Here is an 18,806-nt window from a genome sequence, read left to right as displayed (position 1 = left end):
CCATAAGTCCTCTTAAGAAGGATCTACTAAATAGTCTCCCACTAATTCACACGAAGGCCACTATTTTTACATAAGTCTGGAAATTAGCAGCATAGTACTAGAGAATTCTGGCAATGATACTGAGGTAAAAGAGTTATTTGTTCCCTGAACTTGTTAAATAAGCAAGAATAAAACTTGTTCCTTCTTTCTATTACATTCACAAAATGTATGCCACTTCAAGTCAGAGGTCACTGACATACAATTTGAACTTCAGCGATCTTGTGAACTATTAAATGCACGTCTTGAATATAAGTTCTCTGACATGAGGTTCTGCCTTAGTACAGTAGATATGGTGGAACCCCACTTAACTGACCTTTGCTTATCCAACATTCTGTTTCTTTCCACACATTCATAAAGAAGGAAAAAAATACTGCCAATTTATATACAAGAATTGGCTCAAAATGTACATTCCTTCCCCATGCCACTCATATCTAGCCCAGGCTGTACTCTAGCTTGCCAAATAAAATCTGTTCGTATGAGTCATTGTGCTGTCAATAGGGAACATGCAAGTGACTACTACACCTCAGGGAGAGCTCCACCTACCCTAGTCTGCCAGGTTTAGTACTGGCTGCCTGACCCATAGCCAGACAGTCGCAGGTAGCACCGTAAAGCAACTCTTGTAAAATGAGACATCTGAGAACTGAAAGATGCAGCATTGGTATTGTGTTATTGTAAACTTGGTAAGCAGATGAAGAGCAGCTGAAGGAGCATGGAGGTGGTTACACCTTTTATTCTGGAAAGGTAGCATAGAAATTGAGAAAAGATTATGCAGAGTAGGCTTTGTCATAAAGAACAAGCCAATAGGAAATCGCACACTCCACTAAGTCATTGACACGGTCACAGGTATCACGTTCTATGAGGAACGTGCAAGTCACGAGATTCAGAGCGCTCTAGAAGACTTCCTGGAGTTACCGTGCACGCTAGCGCTGCAAGTTGCTAATGTAAATAGTGAGCAGGGAGCAATCGAAGGATATTTTCAATTATGATGAATTTAATGCCGTGAATTTTATATCCAAAAGTGAATCAAATAATACCACAGAAGAGCACGCTATTTCAAATTATAACATAGGTGTTAACCAACAGAAGGTTTAACTTTTTTTTTTTTTTTTTTTAAGTTGCATTACGTCGCACCATCACAGACAGCCTAGATCTTATGGTGACGATGGGATAAGAAAGAGCTAGGATCATGAAAGAAGTGACCGTGGCCTTAATTAACGTAATTGACTGGTGCAAAAATGGGAAACCATGGAAAACCACCATTTGTATTGCCAACAGTGGGGTTCAAGCCCACTATCTCCGGAATACAAGCTCATAGCTGCGCACGGCCAACCTGCTCGGTCTCAGAAAAATTACGTTATTGAAGTGGCAAAGGAAAGCAGCATGATTTGTTCTGGGTGATTATTCATAAAACACATACAAATACACATACATCTTCATTATAGAATGTTATGCCTTTCAACATTCAGTCTGCAAGCCTCTGTGAATGTACTAACCACAGACATAATCCTCTACATGTAGACAGTTCTGTGGGCTTGTTTAGCTTTTATACATATCTTTAAATTGTTAGAAACTAAGTATAACCATTGCCGTTTTGGTCTCCCTCTACTTCGCTTACCCTCCACAACAGAGTCCATTACACTTCTACGTAACCTACCCTCCTCTATTTGCCTCACATGAACCAACCACCGAAGCTGGTTACTGTGTACAGCTTCATCCATCGAGTTCATTCCTAACTTAGCCTTTATCTCCTAATTATGGGCACCCTCCTGCCATTGTTCCCACCTGTTTGTACCAGCAATTGTTCTAGCTACTTTCATGTCTGTTACTTCTAACTTACAAATAAGATATCCTGAGTCCACCCAGTTTTCTCTCCATTAAAGCAAAGTTGGTCTGATAACAGATCGATATAAAGATAATTTTATCCGGGAACTGACTTCCTTCTTAGAGAATACAGTTGATCGCAACTGCAAGCTTACTGCGTTAGCTTTACTGTATCTTGATTCAATCTCGCTAGTTTTTTACATCGCACCGACACAGATAGGTCTTATGGCGACGATGGGACAGGGAAGGGCTAGGAGTGGGAAGGAAGCGGCCGTGGCCTTAGTTAAGGTACAGCCCCAGCATTTGCCTGGTGTGAAAATGGGAAACCACGGAAAACCATTTTCAGGGCTGCCGACAGTGGGGTTCGAACCTACTATCTCCCGAATACTGGACACTGGCCGCACTTAAACGACTGCAGCTATCTCACTATACTATACAACCATCCTGGGAGAACACACATCCTAATACTTGAAATTATTTACCTGTTCCAGCTTTGTACCTCCTATCTGACATTCAACTCTTTGATTTCTTATCTACTGACATCAATTTAGTCTTGGAAAGGCTAATTTTCATGCCATAGACACTGCACTTACTATCAAGTTCCAAGATATCAGACTGTAGGCTTGTAGCACAATCTGCCATTAAGACCAAGTCGTCAGCATAGGCCAAACTGCTTATTACATTTTCATCTAACTGAATCCCTCCCTACCACTTAAAACCTTTCAGTAGATGATTCATGTAAACTATGAACAACAAAGGTGAAAGATTACAGCCTTGTCTAACCCCTGTAAGTACCTTGAACCAAAAACTCGTTCTACCAACAATATTCTCGTTGCAGCCCAACTGTCAACATAAATGCCTTTAATTGATTTTAATAATCTACCATTAATCCCACAGTGTCCGACTCATTGGCTGAATGGTCAGCATACTGGCCTTCGGTTCAGAGGGTCCCGGGTTCGATTCCCGTCCGGGTCAGGGATTTTAACCTTAATTGGTTAATTCCAGTGGCCCGGGGGTTGGGTGTTTGTACTGTCCCCAACATACCTGCAACTCACACACCACACACAACATTATCCTCCACCACAATAACACACAGTTACCTACACATGGCAGATGCTGCCCACTCTCATTGGAGGGTCTGCCTTACAAGGGCTGCACTTGGCTAGAAATAGCCACACGAAATTATTATTAATCCCACAGTCCCCCAGTATGGCAAACGTCTTTTCCCTCGGTACGCTGTCATATGCTTTATCTAGATCTATGAAACAAACATAATTGTCAATTCCTCTTACAGCATTTTTCAATTAACTGGCGCATACTGAAAATCTGAACCTGACAGCCCCTCTGTGGACTGAAACCACACTAGTTTTCATCAAACTTCCTCTGAACCACTAATCACACCCTCCCAAGATGCCAGTGAATACTCTGCCTGGTATACTAATCGAGATACCTATCATAGGTGTTGCAATCCTTCCTGTTCCCTTGATAACAGATAGGTGCAATTACTGCTTTTGTCCAATCTGAAGGTACCTTACCAACACTCCATGCTAATCTTATTACTCTATGAAGCAATTTCATCCCTGCCTTCCCACAATACTTCACTTTTTCAGGTCTAATTTCATCTATTCCTGCTGCTTTATGACAATGGAGTTTATTTACCATCCTTTCCTCTTCCACAAATGTAATTTCACTGATATTATTGTCCCCTCCCCACGAGCACTGTTGTTTGCTATATCACCCGAAAGATTACCTTTTATGTTGAGAAGATTTTCAAAATATTCCTTCCACCTCTCCAGCAATTCCCTGGAATCGCTTATGAATTCACCTGATTTACTCAAAACACTATTCATTTCATTTTTCCCTCACTTTCTAAGATTCTTTATTAGTGTCCAGAAAGGTTACCCTGCTGCTTGACCAAGCCTTTCCATGTTTTTACAAAAAATCATCCCACAACGCCTTGGATTCAATAACTGTTTTGCATTGTTGCATTCATCTATGTAGAATTTCCTATCTGTGTCGGTCCTTGTTAGGAGCAATTTCTGATAGGCCTTCCTTTTTACAAGCTGCTGGCACTTTTCCATTCCACCAAGATTTTAGTTTATTCCCTTCTTTACACACAGTTCCTACGCATTCCCTTGCTCTTTCTACTACATTGTCCCTGTATGCCATGCATTCTCTTTTTACATATCCTGAACCTGCTTACTGTCCATTGTTTTAACTTTTCACTAAAGATATCCATGCATTTCAGTCTAATTTCGTCCTGGAGATTTTTCTACCCTTATTCATCTGTAGACAGATTTCACTTTCTCTATCCTAGGCCTAGAGATACTTAGTTCACTACAGATCAGGTACTGGTCCGTATCATTGAAAAATCCCTGGAATACCCGCATATTCCTAACAGATTTCTTGAATTCAAAGTTAGTTAAGATATTGTCTATTAACGACCTAGTGCCCCTACCCTCCCATGTGTAGTGGTGAATAGCATTATGCTTGAAAAATGTATTCGTAACTGCTAATCCCATACTAGCGCAGAATTCCAGAAAACTCTTCCCATTCCAATTAGCTTCAATATCTTCCCCATATTTACCAAAAACCCATTCATATCCTTCAGTTCTACATCCAACCCTCGCATTGAGATCGCCCATTAGCACTAGCCTATCATTGATCTTGACCCTGACTATGATATCACTCAATGCTTCATAAAATTTATCAACTTCACCCTCATCTGCACTCTCACATGGTGAATACACAGACAATTCTCATCCCAATTCCTCCAACTGCCAAATCTTTCCACATAATTTTCTCATTTACGTGGCTAACGGAAATTGTGTTGTGTGCAACAGTATTCTTGATGTTAAGTGGGAGCGGAACTCTGTTACTCCCATAGGTCCGGGGCTTCCTTAAAAAGAAAATTCTGTGAAGCAGGATGCTACCCTTACTTACACGTAGTCCCAGTGGGATCTCTCCTCTAATGGATTAGGGACCACCGGTGGATTGTATAGTCCTAGCCGCCTGAGCACATGGAGGGGCACTACTCAGAATATGTCCAAAGTGCCCACTCCCATTTCATAGCAACTTGTATTCACTCTCAGGACCATTTACTGGGCCACTTAGCCACTGCCCACGGTTCACAAACTCGGATGCGACTACAGTAACCCACACCAATGACCACATGATAAAACAGTAGTTATAAATATGTTGCAAAAATTGGGCTGAGAAGAATTAGTCGAGTAAGGAGACTAGTTACTCAATTAACCATTATGTTGAAAGGTCAGCAGAGAGACCGCGTGGAATGACATCAGAGGAATAAGCCTGAATGGAGTTTTAAAAGCAGGAAAGATCATAACATGAAGATAAATTAGTTATTCAACAGGATAAATTGGGACAAATATTTGTTTATATGAAGAAGAAACGGTAACTGGAATCATTTGCCAAGGGAGGCCTTTGATAAATTTCCACGTTTTTGGAAATCTAAGAAATTACTATGTAAACAAGATAGGAAATCTGACACCTGTGTTACAGTGCTAAATCCAGATCAGTGGTGATTAAAAAGCAGAAAAAATTCTGATAATCAATGAAAAGCTAAATATATTGGTTCAATTCCCTTCATTTATAAAGGGTATACGTAAAATAATATTTTAAAAGCTTCGTGATCACCATCTATTACTTCGGTTTCTCTGTAGAGCTCATCTGGTTTTACTAGCACCACGTCCAGAATATTCTTCCCCCTAGTTGGTTCCATCACTTTCTGAATCAGCTGTTCTTCCCATATTAACTCATTCGACATTCGTTGGTCATACTTCTGTCGTTCACATTACCTTCCCAAGTAAAATTTGGTAAATTGAGATCTCTCGCTACAATCAAATTCCTTTCCACTTCGTTTCCCACATAGCTGATTATCTTAACAAATAATACTGAATCAGTGTTCTCAAGTAAGTAATTCTTTTAATACACAATGCATACTCCAGGTCAAAATGATCTAATACATAACCTACAACTTGACTAACCTCCACACTCTGGTCATCAAACCCTTTGTCTGGTCCATCAATTCTTTTCGCCATGGTATTACGACAATCTATACGATCTTTATGAGGAATCAAACAACTGCCTTACAAGATAGTTTCGACAGACACCTTAACTATCATATTACAGGACTACATGACTGAAATGACAGCAAATGGTCCAAATCCAAACAATGCATCACGGAAAACCTATCAAAAAGAAGCAGATACTAAAGATATCCCAGCAAAGACCAAAGAGAATGAGTCACCAGAGTCAGAGACGACTCTCAGCGTTATTTTTCATATATGTAGCCTACACAACGGCTGTGCAATGATCGCCAGGAATTGCACGCTAGCGCCTCAGGCTTCAACAGGTCTGAACTAATATTACCGGGCGGGCGATTTAAATCGTTTAGCGCGGAGGGTCCCCAGGTTCTCGTCCTCCCTCCAATCTTAAATATTATATTAAATATATTTTTTCGATTTTTATTTATTTGTATTCCTTTTATATTTTTCTTTCATTTCCTTCTTTCTGTTACCTTTTTCTGAAATACTGCATTCTGAACAATGATACACCTGGAAGTTGGGCTGTGCTATATTATTATTATTATTATTATTATTATTATTATTATTATTATTATTATTATTATTATTATTATTATTATTATTATTATTATTATTATTATTATTATTATTATTATTATTATTAATTTTTTGCTGGAGAAAGAAGCTTACCAGCATGTACTGCTTATTATAATGTTTTGATTTATGGAGCTAAATTGTATTGTTACTAATTCACGAAGCCATGAAGGATCAGGGGCGGCCGTACCTTATGTGAGGAAGTGCTGCAGCACATTGTTTATTTGAAAAAAATACTTTAATACTATTATCTACAATCAAATACAGTGCAATGAGAAAGACGCCAGCCAAAAAATAACAAATCATTCAGCTCTCCTCACAACCACGTAACTAGTCGTGCGCTTCACGCCGGGTGCTGGCTGTGCAGATCACAGCTCAGCGAGGCTCAGCGAGAATTCCTAAAGCCTTTTGCCACAAAGCGGAAACTCCGCCTTTTGCGCATACGTGCCTAACTTCTTCGATAGGCTGTGGAAAGAACACCCAAGACATCACTTCACAGCGAGTCTTCGTTCGACCACATAGAGGCAGTACTGATCACACCAGCATTTCGACGGAAATGAGAACGTGGCAGGTGACTCAACGGTAGTATTTAAGAGTGGATCGCTCAAAGCAAACGGAAAACAGAATACCGTAGACAAAGCCATCAGCTGCAGGTCTTTTAATGCTCCCAACTTGCCTACTCCATAGCCATATTTGTAAATCGATGAACTATAAAAAATAAGGACATTGTTGTATGTCCTCCGCTCTCTTCGCTCAGCGCCAGCCAGCCGCACGCACGCAAGTGTGGATCATTCGAGACTCGACGCGCAGTCTTCAGTGCGCGTGTCTCTTACGTCGTGTGCAGTATATAAGGAGCTCCCTGTCCATAGAGTTAGTAAATTATACACTAGATGTAGCTTTGGCGCCACCGTCTACGAGAGAATCGCTGTAGCGAGCGGAGCATATTGAAATCGCAGCTGTTTGGCAAAAAGCTCACTCCGCTATACTCACCAATGTAAATAAGGGACTTTTAAAACTGTGTGGATATAGATATGGTTTAAATTTCTTACATGTAAACATTCTCAGATATTACAGTATACTTGTGATGCTTCTCTCCAGTAAAAAAGAAAGCCCTAAAAGCATAAATACAAGAGAAATGCGTGATAAAAGAGGACGGTGTTCAGGTGCAGTTAAGTACCACAAAATCAATATACTGTTCATATTAAGTCTTCTAACAACATAGGTTTAGAAGGAGGGCACGTATATTTCGCTATCTTTCGTGTAAATGACCAGTACGTTGGTACAGTTCTGCCCAACGACCGAAAATGTCCTCTCTCGTACGAAGCGGATGAGCGAGTTTTTAGGACTAAAAGCGTTGGGGAGATTTTGGGATAAAGTAGACAAAATATTTGTTATCGCTGGTTTAGATGCTGGCTTTCTAAGCCCAAGTTGGCATGTTCGAGCCTGGCTCAGCCCGATGATACTTGAAGATGCTCAAATGTGTCAGCCTCTTGAAGATAGATTTACCGGCACATGAAAGAACTCCCGTGGGAAAAAAATCTGACACCTTAGGGTCTCCGAAAACCGTGTAAGTAAGTAGTGGGACGTAAAGCCATTATTTTATAATTATTATTATTATTATTATTATTATTATTATTATTATTATTATTATTATTATTATTATTATTATTATTATTATCATCGATGTTTTCTAAACGTGATTACAAGTGGAAATATGACACTCAGTTGTGGTTTCAGCCTAGTATGAAGATTCTATTTAGCTTTTCCTGAAATGTATAAATTGCTTTAAGATTTTAACTTATAACATGATTTCCGTTAATGAAAGGGAGAGTGGTAAATTATATGATTGAAGAGAACTGAAGAGGTACTTATAATAACTTTTACAATTTGTTTTACATCGCACCGAAAGAGATAGGCGTTATGGCGACGATGGGATAGGAAAAGACTAGGAGTGGGAAGGAGGCGCCCGTGCGCTTAATTAAGGTACATCCCCGGCATTTACCTGGTGTGAAAATGGGAAACCACGGAAATCCATCTTCGGGGCTGGTGGGGTTTAAACCCACTATTTCCCGAAAGCAAGCTTACAGTTGTGTGGCCCTAACCGCACGGAAATCTCGCTTGGTCAATAATTTATTATGCTTATATCTCTGTATGACATTTCAGGGAATAATATTGACGAAACTAAAGGACTCAGATATTCACACGGTGCAGGACATCTAGTCTCTAAATTTTAAAATCGGGTAAGGTATAAATGGGGATTGCTACACGTATTGTGCGAAGGGAAAGCAACAAACTGTACCGGTATATAGAGAAAATATATTCAATAGATTTTAATGCTATAAATACACACAGAAAGTGAAAAACGAAGCACAATTCCAAGCATCCATGCACATCTTTTCTTATTTGTACCAATTTGCTTTATGTCGCACCGACACACATAGATCTTACGGCGACTATGGGACAGGAAAGGGCTAGGTGTAGGAAGGAAACGACTGTGGCCGTAATTAGGTTCCAGCCCCAGCATTTTCCTCGTGTAAAAATTGGAAACCATCTTCAGGGCTCCCGACAGTGGGGTTCAAACCCACTATCTCCTGAATGCAAGCTGACAGCTAGGTGACCTGAAGCCTACAGCCACTCGCTCGGTATCATGCAAATGATTTTTCTGGATATTCGCTTTCAGTGAAAGGAAAATGTCATCTCTTATATTTCCTAATACATTAATTTCAGTCTTCAAGGAAAGATCCAAAGAATCTCATTCACGCCGACAGGGGAATCACTCGCGAAGTCAGCCCAAGTAGGCCAATTCATGACAATAAGTGTCACGCAAAGTATTATTTTATACGCACGGAAATGAATTTCAAGGAAACGTACCTGTGAAATGATACGCCACTGCCCTTTATGAACACCTCTATGCAGCCATAAGCTGCACAGGAGACTAGCATTTTCCTTCAGAGGAGTATATACTTGAATTTAGCGGGAAGCTCCAGTATTGTCCGTGCCAAACAATCCACCTTTTGCCAAACAGCGCGCTCGTTCAACTTCGCACGCGACTGCAGCGCCAATGCTACCTCTAGTGTATTATTTAATAACTCTATGTCCCTGTCTGTCACTTATTAGGATTCTCCCCAGTGTCCTGCTCCAGAATACACTGAACGTCGAACACGGAGGCTACTCCTCTTAAAAATGTGTCTCGACCAGGTGGACGGAATTCTGGTAGTATGAGGTTTCACCTCAGGTCACTGCTCCACTTTCCAGTTCCTTCATCCATGTCGAGCCCCGATGTTGTATGCCACACATCCCAAGCTCACTCAAGCTCCGACACACACATTAGATTCTCTAATTGTGAACATAGCTTTCATTTAGTACAAGCTTATGAACTCAGACACTTCAAGTTAGAAGGAACTCTCTTAGCTAATGCAAATCATAGTTTTCAACTATCACGAACTATATCTTTCCCAAGAACTATCTTTTCAAGATAGCAGTGAGTGTAAATACATTCAGAGTGTACATAGTGTATAGAAACAGAAACTCTCTCAAGATTAATCATCTACTTTGCTTCAAGACAATTTTATGTTTTATTCTTGTACATACTGTAGAATTCTGTGTGAAGCAAATAAATAAGTTGTGTTCTTGTAAACCTTATCTTGTTTACAACACAACTCATTGGCGACGAGGTAAAAAAACTACGTGCCATCTGCCACCCATACATTGGCGACGAAGTCAAACAGTGGTCAGTGTGTCGCCCACTCATTCGAAACGAGGTACAAAACTGATTAAATTCTGTCGTCCACTCATTCGCGACAGGGCAACAAACTCTTACAGGATATCGTCCACTCATTGGCACAGTGACACTATACTCCGTAACTATCACCACTCCACATTGGAACCTGTACGGCCTCTACCAGCAGTTAGCCTTTTCTACAGTGCAACTATTAGCCTCCTTCGAACTACGGACAGTCAGCCGGCATTCCAAGGCTCTCTCTCGCTCGCAGCACCTGTTCGGCACGCTTCAGCTTGCTTGCTCTCTCACACACTCCCAGCTGTTCCGGTGAAGGTCTCGCCTACAGCCAGCTTAGTACACGCTGCTAGACAAGTTCTTTTCTCTCACGCATCTCAATATGGCTACAGCCGAGTAGCTAGCTGCCGTATTGCAAGCTCTACAGCAGCAACAACAGCAATTCATGCAGCAACAACAAGCGGCATTGCTCACAGGTATGCAAACTCCTTCTGTTTCTACACAGCCCTCAGCAATTCCTCCGTTCTCTGCTTTTGATCCGGCTAAGGAAAATGGTCAGTCTATTTCGCCCGCCTACAGCAACATTTCATATGCCATTCCGTCACGGAAGACAAGCGCCAACGTGCACTATTTCTCAGTTCGGTTGGCAATGCTACGTGCGAATTACTACAAAAATTAAGTCCAGAGGAGCAACTCTCTGAAGTGCCATTCGCACAGCTCTTGGCCCGTATCACGGAACACTATGCTAAAGCCCCGCACATAGCGGCCGCTCGCTACAATTTTTTTAGAGCAGGAAGCAACTGCATCAGACTCATGCTGAATGGATAACGGAATTGCGAGGTCTAGCTAAACCCTGCCAGTTTATATGTTCCAAGGACGGTTGTGGTACGCCCTATACCGATTCCCTCATTCGGGATATGGTCATTCTGCATACTCCTGAGGACAAAGTTCGTTTTGACGCTGTCAAGAAGAGTAACCCTTCTTTAGAAGACGTCCAGCGTATTGCTACGGTATACGAACTTACTACCAAGACTGCGGCAGAAATAGCTTCTAAACACGAAGTCACTCAAGTCTCTACTCCAGCCCGCCAGTCCTCTACTACCAAGAACCGCGCAGCCAAGTCGCTCTCTGCCAAGCATTCTCGCCCGGTTCCCTCTCGTTCTTCTCCAAGGAAGCCCACTTCTAAGAGCAAGTCGCAACCCGTGCCTTCCTGCAGAGGATGTTTCAAACATCATGAACGTCGTGCCTGTCGTTTTTTCAAAGCCACTTGTGCACGATGTAATAAAGTAGGACACATCAAGACTGTATGTCAGAGTTCGCTCCGCCCTGCTAAGACACCTGCAGCGCGCCCGAAGCATATACAGCCCCGACAGGACATGGAAGTCGATCAGATAAATCTTATTCTTCCCACCAAGTATTCTCACAAGATCATCGTTCCTCTATCCTTCTCTGATCGCTCTGTCGATTTTCAGTTAGACACTGGATCACCTGTCTCTATCATTAACCTGGCTACATATCACGACTTAGGTTCACCTTCATGCTCTCCAGCTGACATCCAGCTTGTTACATTTAACAAACTTCATAAACACCATTAGGATTTTCTGCACACCAATAGTGGGAGAGTTATGATTGTTCACATAACCATTAAGATGAAGCCAGAACTTTTGGCAGAAGCCTAGTGTAGGCACTCCACTCACTCCGCATGCTGTACAGGAAAGCTCGGCGGCCGGTGATGCTCTTTTATTTTTACTTCACGGGATTGCCGATAGGAGTGTCCTTTACGATCTGCGAGCGATCTGCGAACTGTTGCCAACTAAGGAAAAATCCACCAAAAGCCAAGCCCGCGAAATTAGCCCGCGAAATTTGTTGTAGTATTGCTATGGCTTTGTGCGGAGGTTGCGAGGTGAAAATTAGTTCATTTACATTATTTTGTATATATATGTTAGGTTACAACCACTAAATTACTTTTTTCTTGCCGTGCGGGCAGTATGCGCCGCGGCCATAGTTAAGAGCCTCTCGAAGGGAGTGTGGCTCCCGAAGGGAGCCACTGTTCTCATGACAGAGCTTGGCCTGGATTTAAAATGATAGGTTACAGCGACTAAATTACATTTTTTCTTGCCGTGCGGGCAGTATGCGCCGCGGCCACAGTTAAGAGCCTCTCGAAGGGAGTGTGGCTCCCGAAGGGAGCCACTGTTCTCATGACAGAGCTTGGCCTGGATTTAAAATGATAGGTTAGAGCGACTAAATTACATTTTTTCTTGCCGTGCGGGCAGTATGCGCCGCGGCCATAGTTAAGAGCCTCTCGAAGGGAGTGTGGCTCCCTAAGGGAGCCACTGTTCTCATGACAGAGCTTGGCCTGGATTTAAAATGATAGGTTACAGCTACTAAATTACATTTTTTCTTGCCGTGCGGGCAGTATGCGCCGCGGCCACAGTTAAGAGCCTCTCGAAGGGAGTGTGGCTCCCGAAGGGAGCCACTGTTCTCATGACAGAGCTTGGCCTGGATTTAAAATGATAGGTTAGAGCGACTAAATTACATTTTTTCTTGCCGTGCGGGCAGTATGCGCCGCGGCCATAGTTAAGAGCCTCTCGAAGGGAGTGTGGCTCCCTAAGGGAGCCACTGTTCTCATGACAGAGCTTGGCCTGGATTTAAAATGATAGGTTACAGCTACTAAATTACATTTTTTCTGGCCGTGCGGGCAGTATGCGCCGCGGCCACAGTTAAGAGCCTCTCGAAGGGAGTGTGGCTCCCGAAGGGAGCCACTGTTCTCATGACAGAGCTTGGCCTGGATTTAAAATGATAGGTTAGAGCGACTAAATTACATTTTTTCTTGCCGTGCGGGCAGTATGCGCCGCGGCCATAGTTAAGAGCCTCTCGAAGGGAGTGTGGCTCCCGAAGGGAGCCACTGTTCTCATGACAGAGCTTGGCCTGGATTTAAAATGATAGGTTACAGCTACTAAATTACATTTTTTCTGGCCGTGCGGGCAGTATGCGCCGCGGCCATAGTTAAGAGCCTCTCGAAGGGAGTGTGGCTCCCGAAGGGAGCCACTGTTCTCATGACAGAGCTTGTCCTGGATTTAAAATGATAGGTTACAGCTACTTAATTACATTAGTTCCATTCCTGTGTTTTCATTCTGCGCGGGTTGGCAACGGAATCAGAGAGTTAGGAATTATGGGAATGACGTCATGTCGGCCAATGGCCGTGCTCGTAGCTGGCCGGCTAATGGTGGATGACGCGTGAGAACTTTCCTTCTGTTATAAAAGTAAACATACCTTTTTGGGCGGGCTGGGTGGGTCCCTGCCTATTGAAATGAACACATCTCTCTTCCGAAAGGATTTTAAGGTACGATTCTTATATATTTCTTCGCGAAGTTGTGTGTTATATACCGGAGTGCCTAGGGTAGGTTTTTACCACTTACGCTTGCCAGGTCGAACACGTGCAGGCTGCTTGCTAGGTCAAGGACTATGCACGCTCCTCCCATACTGCAGCTGCTGTAGCGCAGAGTACAAACGCCATGAATTTGGCGTGGATTTATATGAGAGACCCTGTACATGGACAAAGCATGAGATTGCAGTGCATTGGACATTACCACGCAGAGTGATGGGGCTGCAGTAGAGTCAGGCTCTGTGCAGAATGGATGTAACGAGGCAAGAACAATGTGCAAACACCAAGCTAGCCATTCATCAGGTCCACAATGCCAAAGAATGCAAGAGCGCTTGTGTAAGCTGTGGGGAATTTTGCCCTTCCATAACAAACCATTGCAAGATGGGCAGCGACATTTCAGCATGGACATGAAACAAGTAGCAACGTACAATTGTCCAGAAGACCTGTAAGTGTCTGGATTGATGTGTTACATGCAGTAATTACCCAGTGCATGGATGTGGAAAGAAAATGGATACTACTTCAATTACAAGCCAAACCAGCCATTGAAAGATGAACCATCTATAAGAATTTAATGGGAGATATTCATCAACATAAAACTGCAACACAGTGGGTGCCACGTGCACTCACCGACATGCAAAAGTGAACATGGTATTCCATATACTGTGAACAATTTGTAAGCTACCAGCAGGAAGGTGAGCAAATGATGGAGGGAATGGTGATCGTGGATGCATCTGAGCTTAAATGCCAGTCTGCAGAATGGCGACATGTAGGATCACCACGAAAACAGATGTTCTGGCAAAATCTTTCCCCTGTGAAGCAGGTGGTTAATTGTGGCACACAATGTCAGAAGTGTGATTGTGTGTCACTTTGTTCCACCTGCCACATCGGTGACAGCAACGTACTACTGAACCCTCCTTCAGAGATGGTCAAGTCGTGCCATTAGGAACAAATGCCTGGATCTTCTCAACATTGCATACTCGGCATTAATCACACATTCCATTTGTGTGGAAGATCCTGCATTAATGCAGAAAAAAAGTAGTTGTCATGACTTATGAGCCAACATTGTATAATGAACACAGTTGACATCTTCAGAAAACACTCTACACTTTACAACATATCAGATACTGTTTATATTTTTGTTCACAGTCTACTTTATTCCTAAAGATACCTGTTTCCTATTTAATAGGTGAAATGTTAAACATTAAAAAAAGATGTCTCGATCAAATACATTTCAATAAGAAAAGCATTTCACAAACAAATTAAATAGCAGCTACTACTGTACACTATTGGAATATTGGTCAATTACATTGTCACTGATATTCCAACATTCTTTTAAAACAGAAATGTCTATATTTATATCATAAGTTTATCATTACAGCAAACTGTAATTTTCATGACTAGTTGTATGAGCAAGAATTATAGATTGTTATAAATTGTTCACTTTGCATTGATTAAGGCTTCGATGACAGGACAATGCTAATTCAAAATCATCATCATTCTGGGTGAAGTATACAACACCAAAAATGACTGATTTGAGACGCTGCTATACACTTGATAGGGCATTTAATTTGGCATATAAAACTATTTTGGTGAAGAAATTCATTCATGTGCCATAAATTGAATTTATTACTAGGGCAGAACTTGTTAATAGTGATTTTTGCCTAGTTACAAAGTATAGATTGTTGTCACAAACATTGTCAGAAAATTATAAGCAAAGTATATAAAATCTAAGATTTGGGATTAGCAACATGGTTAGCCAAAATGATAATCAGAGCTCTCTCTTACACTTTCTTCCACAATTTGAATATCGCTCTTTTTGTTTATCAGGATATGAAACACATAATATGAATCTAAGAAGAAAGTATGGGCTAGGTCATTACTTTGATTTCTGACAGCCAATACAGGCAGGCTATTGTGTCAAGCGTTCAGGGCATGAAAAGACAACTGAAGTAAAATTTTACTTCACTGAAGAAAGCTTGTGATCAAACCCAACTCGTTCAACTAGGACTGGGAAATGGACAGAACGTTAAAACATAGGCCTACATGCCGTTTGTCAACAGCATAATTTGCCTCGTCATTTTATCATTTACATACATTATTTCAAGGATACATTGCAATTAAATATTATATAATCAGCAGGGCTCTTTACATATAGTGGTACTTCAGAAACTAAAATGTGTCAGATATGACAGCTGAGTGGCAAAGTCATTCGTTTCATTCCAAAGTAGCAGCCGCAGTTCGACTTGCGGCCAATGCAAATGGAATTTTTGAAATGAAAAGTCACGATTAGGAGAAAGATAGATTTAAAATACTTCATTCATTTCATCACAACTTGCAATAATTTATACCTCTCAACTACAAGAGTATGCCAGGGTGGTATCTGTCATACTACTTCTGGCCTATTCCCAATCCTAGCCCCAGTTACACAAAAACACATGAACATGGGTACAAACTTACAAAAAATATGGGCTGCTGATGATGTCTCAATACACTAAAAACAACAATAAAATACAGTTTAACTTCTCACTGATAGTTAGGCAAGCAATTGTGTACTTTACTTAATGTCTTCCATAGTGTCTAGTAATAAGGCTTTGCTGGATCCTTTGAGCTACAGCACGCCTTTGATTTGCGTTTTCTTCTTCACCAAGCAGAGGCTCTTCATTTACTCTATGAATACGACCCTGTTCTTCCACAGCATCAACAGCATTGTCCAAACGATGAGCAATTCTCATGTTATGGAGTACAGCACAGGCATTAGCTATCATCCCAGACATGACAGGGTCATACATTAGCTGTCGTTGCTGAGAAAGGCACCGGAACTCTCCCTTCAATACCCCAAAGAGCCGTTCAACAACAGATCTTGCAGCACACAATTCTTCGTTGTACTGGAATCGTGGTGTTCCACGTATTTCATTTTTTAAAGGGGTCATAAGCCATGGCTCCAGGGCATAACCATCATCACCTGCAATATAATAATACATTTTATTACTTGTGATTTGTAAGAGTCAAAAGGGAAAGATTATCAGCCCCATACATTATTATTTGCATTGCATGTTGTCCTTTAAGCTCTCCTGTACCTATTGAACACAGAAGTGCACAGTTACCTATAAGCCACGTGTTGCGTTCACCATAGGTGAAGTTCCTTTCCTTCGCTCTTCTTGCAGCCGAATTAGACCAAACGTAAGCATCATGCCAAGCCCCAGGATATCTGGCATTAATATTCAAAATTTTCAAATCTGGATCATATATCTAGAAGCAAACCAACAATTACATTACCTACTATATATGAATAACAGATTGATAATGATAATAGTATGAAATGGAATTACAATCGTACTTACGGCTTGCACATTCAGTGTATGGTCACCCCAATGATTTACATAAGCTTCCTCATGCTCTTTAGGTGCTATGATTTTCAAATATGTGCAGTCTATAGCACCAAGAGTGCCTGGAAAGGGCTGCCGAGCATCTCGGAACTTCTGAAGCGCAGAATAGCGTTCTTCTGCACTCATTGGAAAATATACCCATTGTCTCAGAAGCAATTCATTTATGCTTGTTGTAACAGCACGGACACATCGGCTCACAGATGGCTGACTAACTCCAAGCTCCCATTCTTCACCAACAGCACCCTGATATGAGCCTGTGGCATAAAACCTCAAGGCAGTAAGGACCTATAAAGATAATCAATCATTCATCACTGAGCTCCAAAAGTCTCTGAATGAAAGGGCAGTACTGGTAAGCTAAAGAAAATTATTTTCATTCATTCATAAAGGTAACAACAAATTAAATAAATAAGAAGACAGGAAAAGATATACTAGACCCACCTGGGTTTCAGCAGACATTCCATATGGTCGTTGGCGTTCCAGAGATAATGTAAGTGAATCTACAAGATCTCTGGCAGCATCTGGACTTAATCTAAAAAGATCAATGAATTCATCGTCGTGCAATGAAAATGGGTCACGGCTATTTCGCCACTCTCTTCTTTCTACTTTCCGTTGAAGTCTTTGTACTCGATGCTCGAGATGCATGAGATCCAAAGCAAGGTAAGCATTGGCCATATGCTTGACTTAGAGGACAATATTTATTTACAAGGCCCCCAGTAATTAACCTAACTTCAGAATATACCTACATTTACAAGTTCTAACCCAAAGTATAATTTCCTAACCTACAAGTTCTAACGTTCGTACAATTACCTAACTTAATTCGTTTAACCCAACTACAAAATGTAAAATACCACTACACAATCCTTAATCTTAGCATAAAACACAACTCGTTATTAAACGAAGAAATATCTTTGTAAACAATAATTTTTTCATCTACCACTCACAAACGCTAATACGGCAAATTGAATGACAAGACAAACCACATAGTAAGGTCATTTGTTTAAAATTCATTATGTGTAAAATAATAAAATACAATGACCACATTCTTCCAATGCATTTTTTACAAGATCTTGCTGAAATGCAGAGCACAGCGACTTTGTGTGATGTGACATTAGGCGTAATTATGTATACACAGCCGTCGTTAACACACAAACGATGGGTCAACAAGCCGACGGTCACCAATCGAAGATATTCGGTCCAAGCAACAGCTTTCACCTACTATTATCGGTAAAGAAATAGTACAGAATAGCGCTCGCCGAACATAGTCGGAAAGTCGAGTAACCGATATCGAACAATGTCGGTTGGCATGTACGGAATAGCACCCCAGAAAAGAGTACATGCTGAGAGGAAGTTGGACAATAATTAAAAATGATACATTCAAATGTTAGATTCCCCTCCCCCCCCCATGGGCCGGGTTCAGCTCTCCTTAGCCAACCTTTCACTTCAAGCTCCTCCAGGGTCACCTGTACAGACACCACGTCAACGTTTTCTAAAATGTAACTTTTCTTTCAGCTAATGTAAAAACTTCATAAAATCTTTAATTGTAAATCGGGGATAGAGGGTGAGTTACCCTCTCGAGCTCCCCTTCATCTTGATTTGATGTGTCAGCGATTTAGCAACCTTTTTTTCTGTAATATATTACAGTCATTTCCTCAAGTAGCTTGGGATTAGCCCCAGTTTCATCGGCCGAGAGCCCTGTAGATTTTAATTTATCATTATCTGGGAGCGCAGTGAACGCCTCCATTCAGTTTGTGTTAGGACCGTTTATTTAACCCGTTTTTTCTGCAAAGGTCCAATAGTTT

At 41.4% G+C, this 18,806-nt stretch overlaps 1 protein-coding gene across 4 annotated transcripts in view; it reads right to left on the bottom strand.

Annotated features, from left to right (window-relative positions):
- LOC136863292 (uncharacterized) overlaps positions 1–6,056 on the bottom strand; it is a 731,410-nt gene extending 725,354 nt beyond the window's left edge. For all 4 annotated transcript variants that reach the window (XR_011017857.1, XR_011017858.1, XM_067139677.2 and 1 more), the window contains exon 1: positions 5,868–6,056. Coding sequence is in view for 2 of the 4 variants with exons in the window: in XM_067139677.2 (XP_066995778.2) it covers positions 5,868–5,921 (54 nt within the window). In the remaining 2 variants the exon portion in view is untranslated. The remainder of the gene's footprint in view (positions 1–5,867) is intronic.
- Between the last annotated feature and the right edge of the window lie 12,750 nt (positions 6,057–18,806).

Source organism: Anabrus simplex, chromosome 2, assembly GCF_040414725.1.
Source record: "Anabrus simplex isolate iqAnaSimp1 chromosome 2, ASM4041472v1, whole genome shotgun sequence".
NCBI classification, from domain to species: Eukaryota; Metazoa; Arthropoda; class Insecta; order Orthoptera; family Tettigoniidae; genus Anabrus; species Anabrus simplex.
The sequence above is the reverse complement of the archived record's forward strand: the minus strand, read 5'-3'. Positions and strand labels throughout refer to the sequence as shown.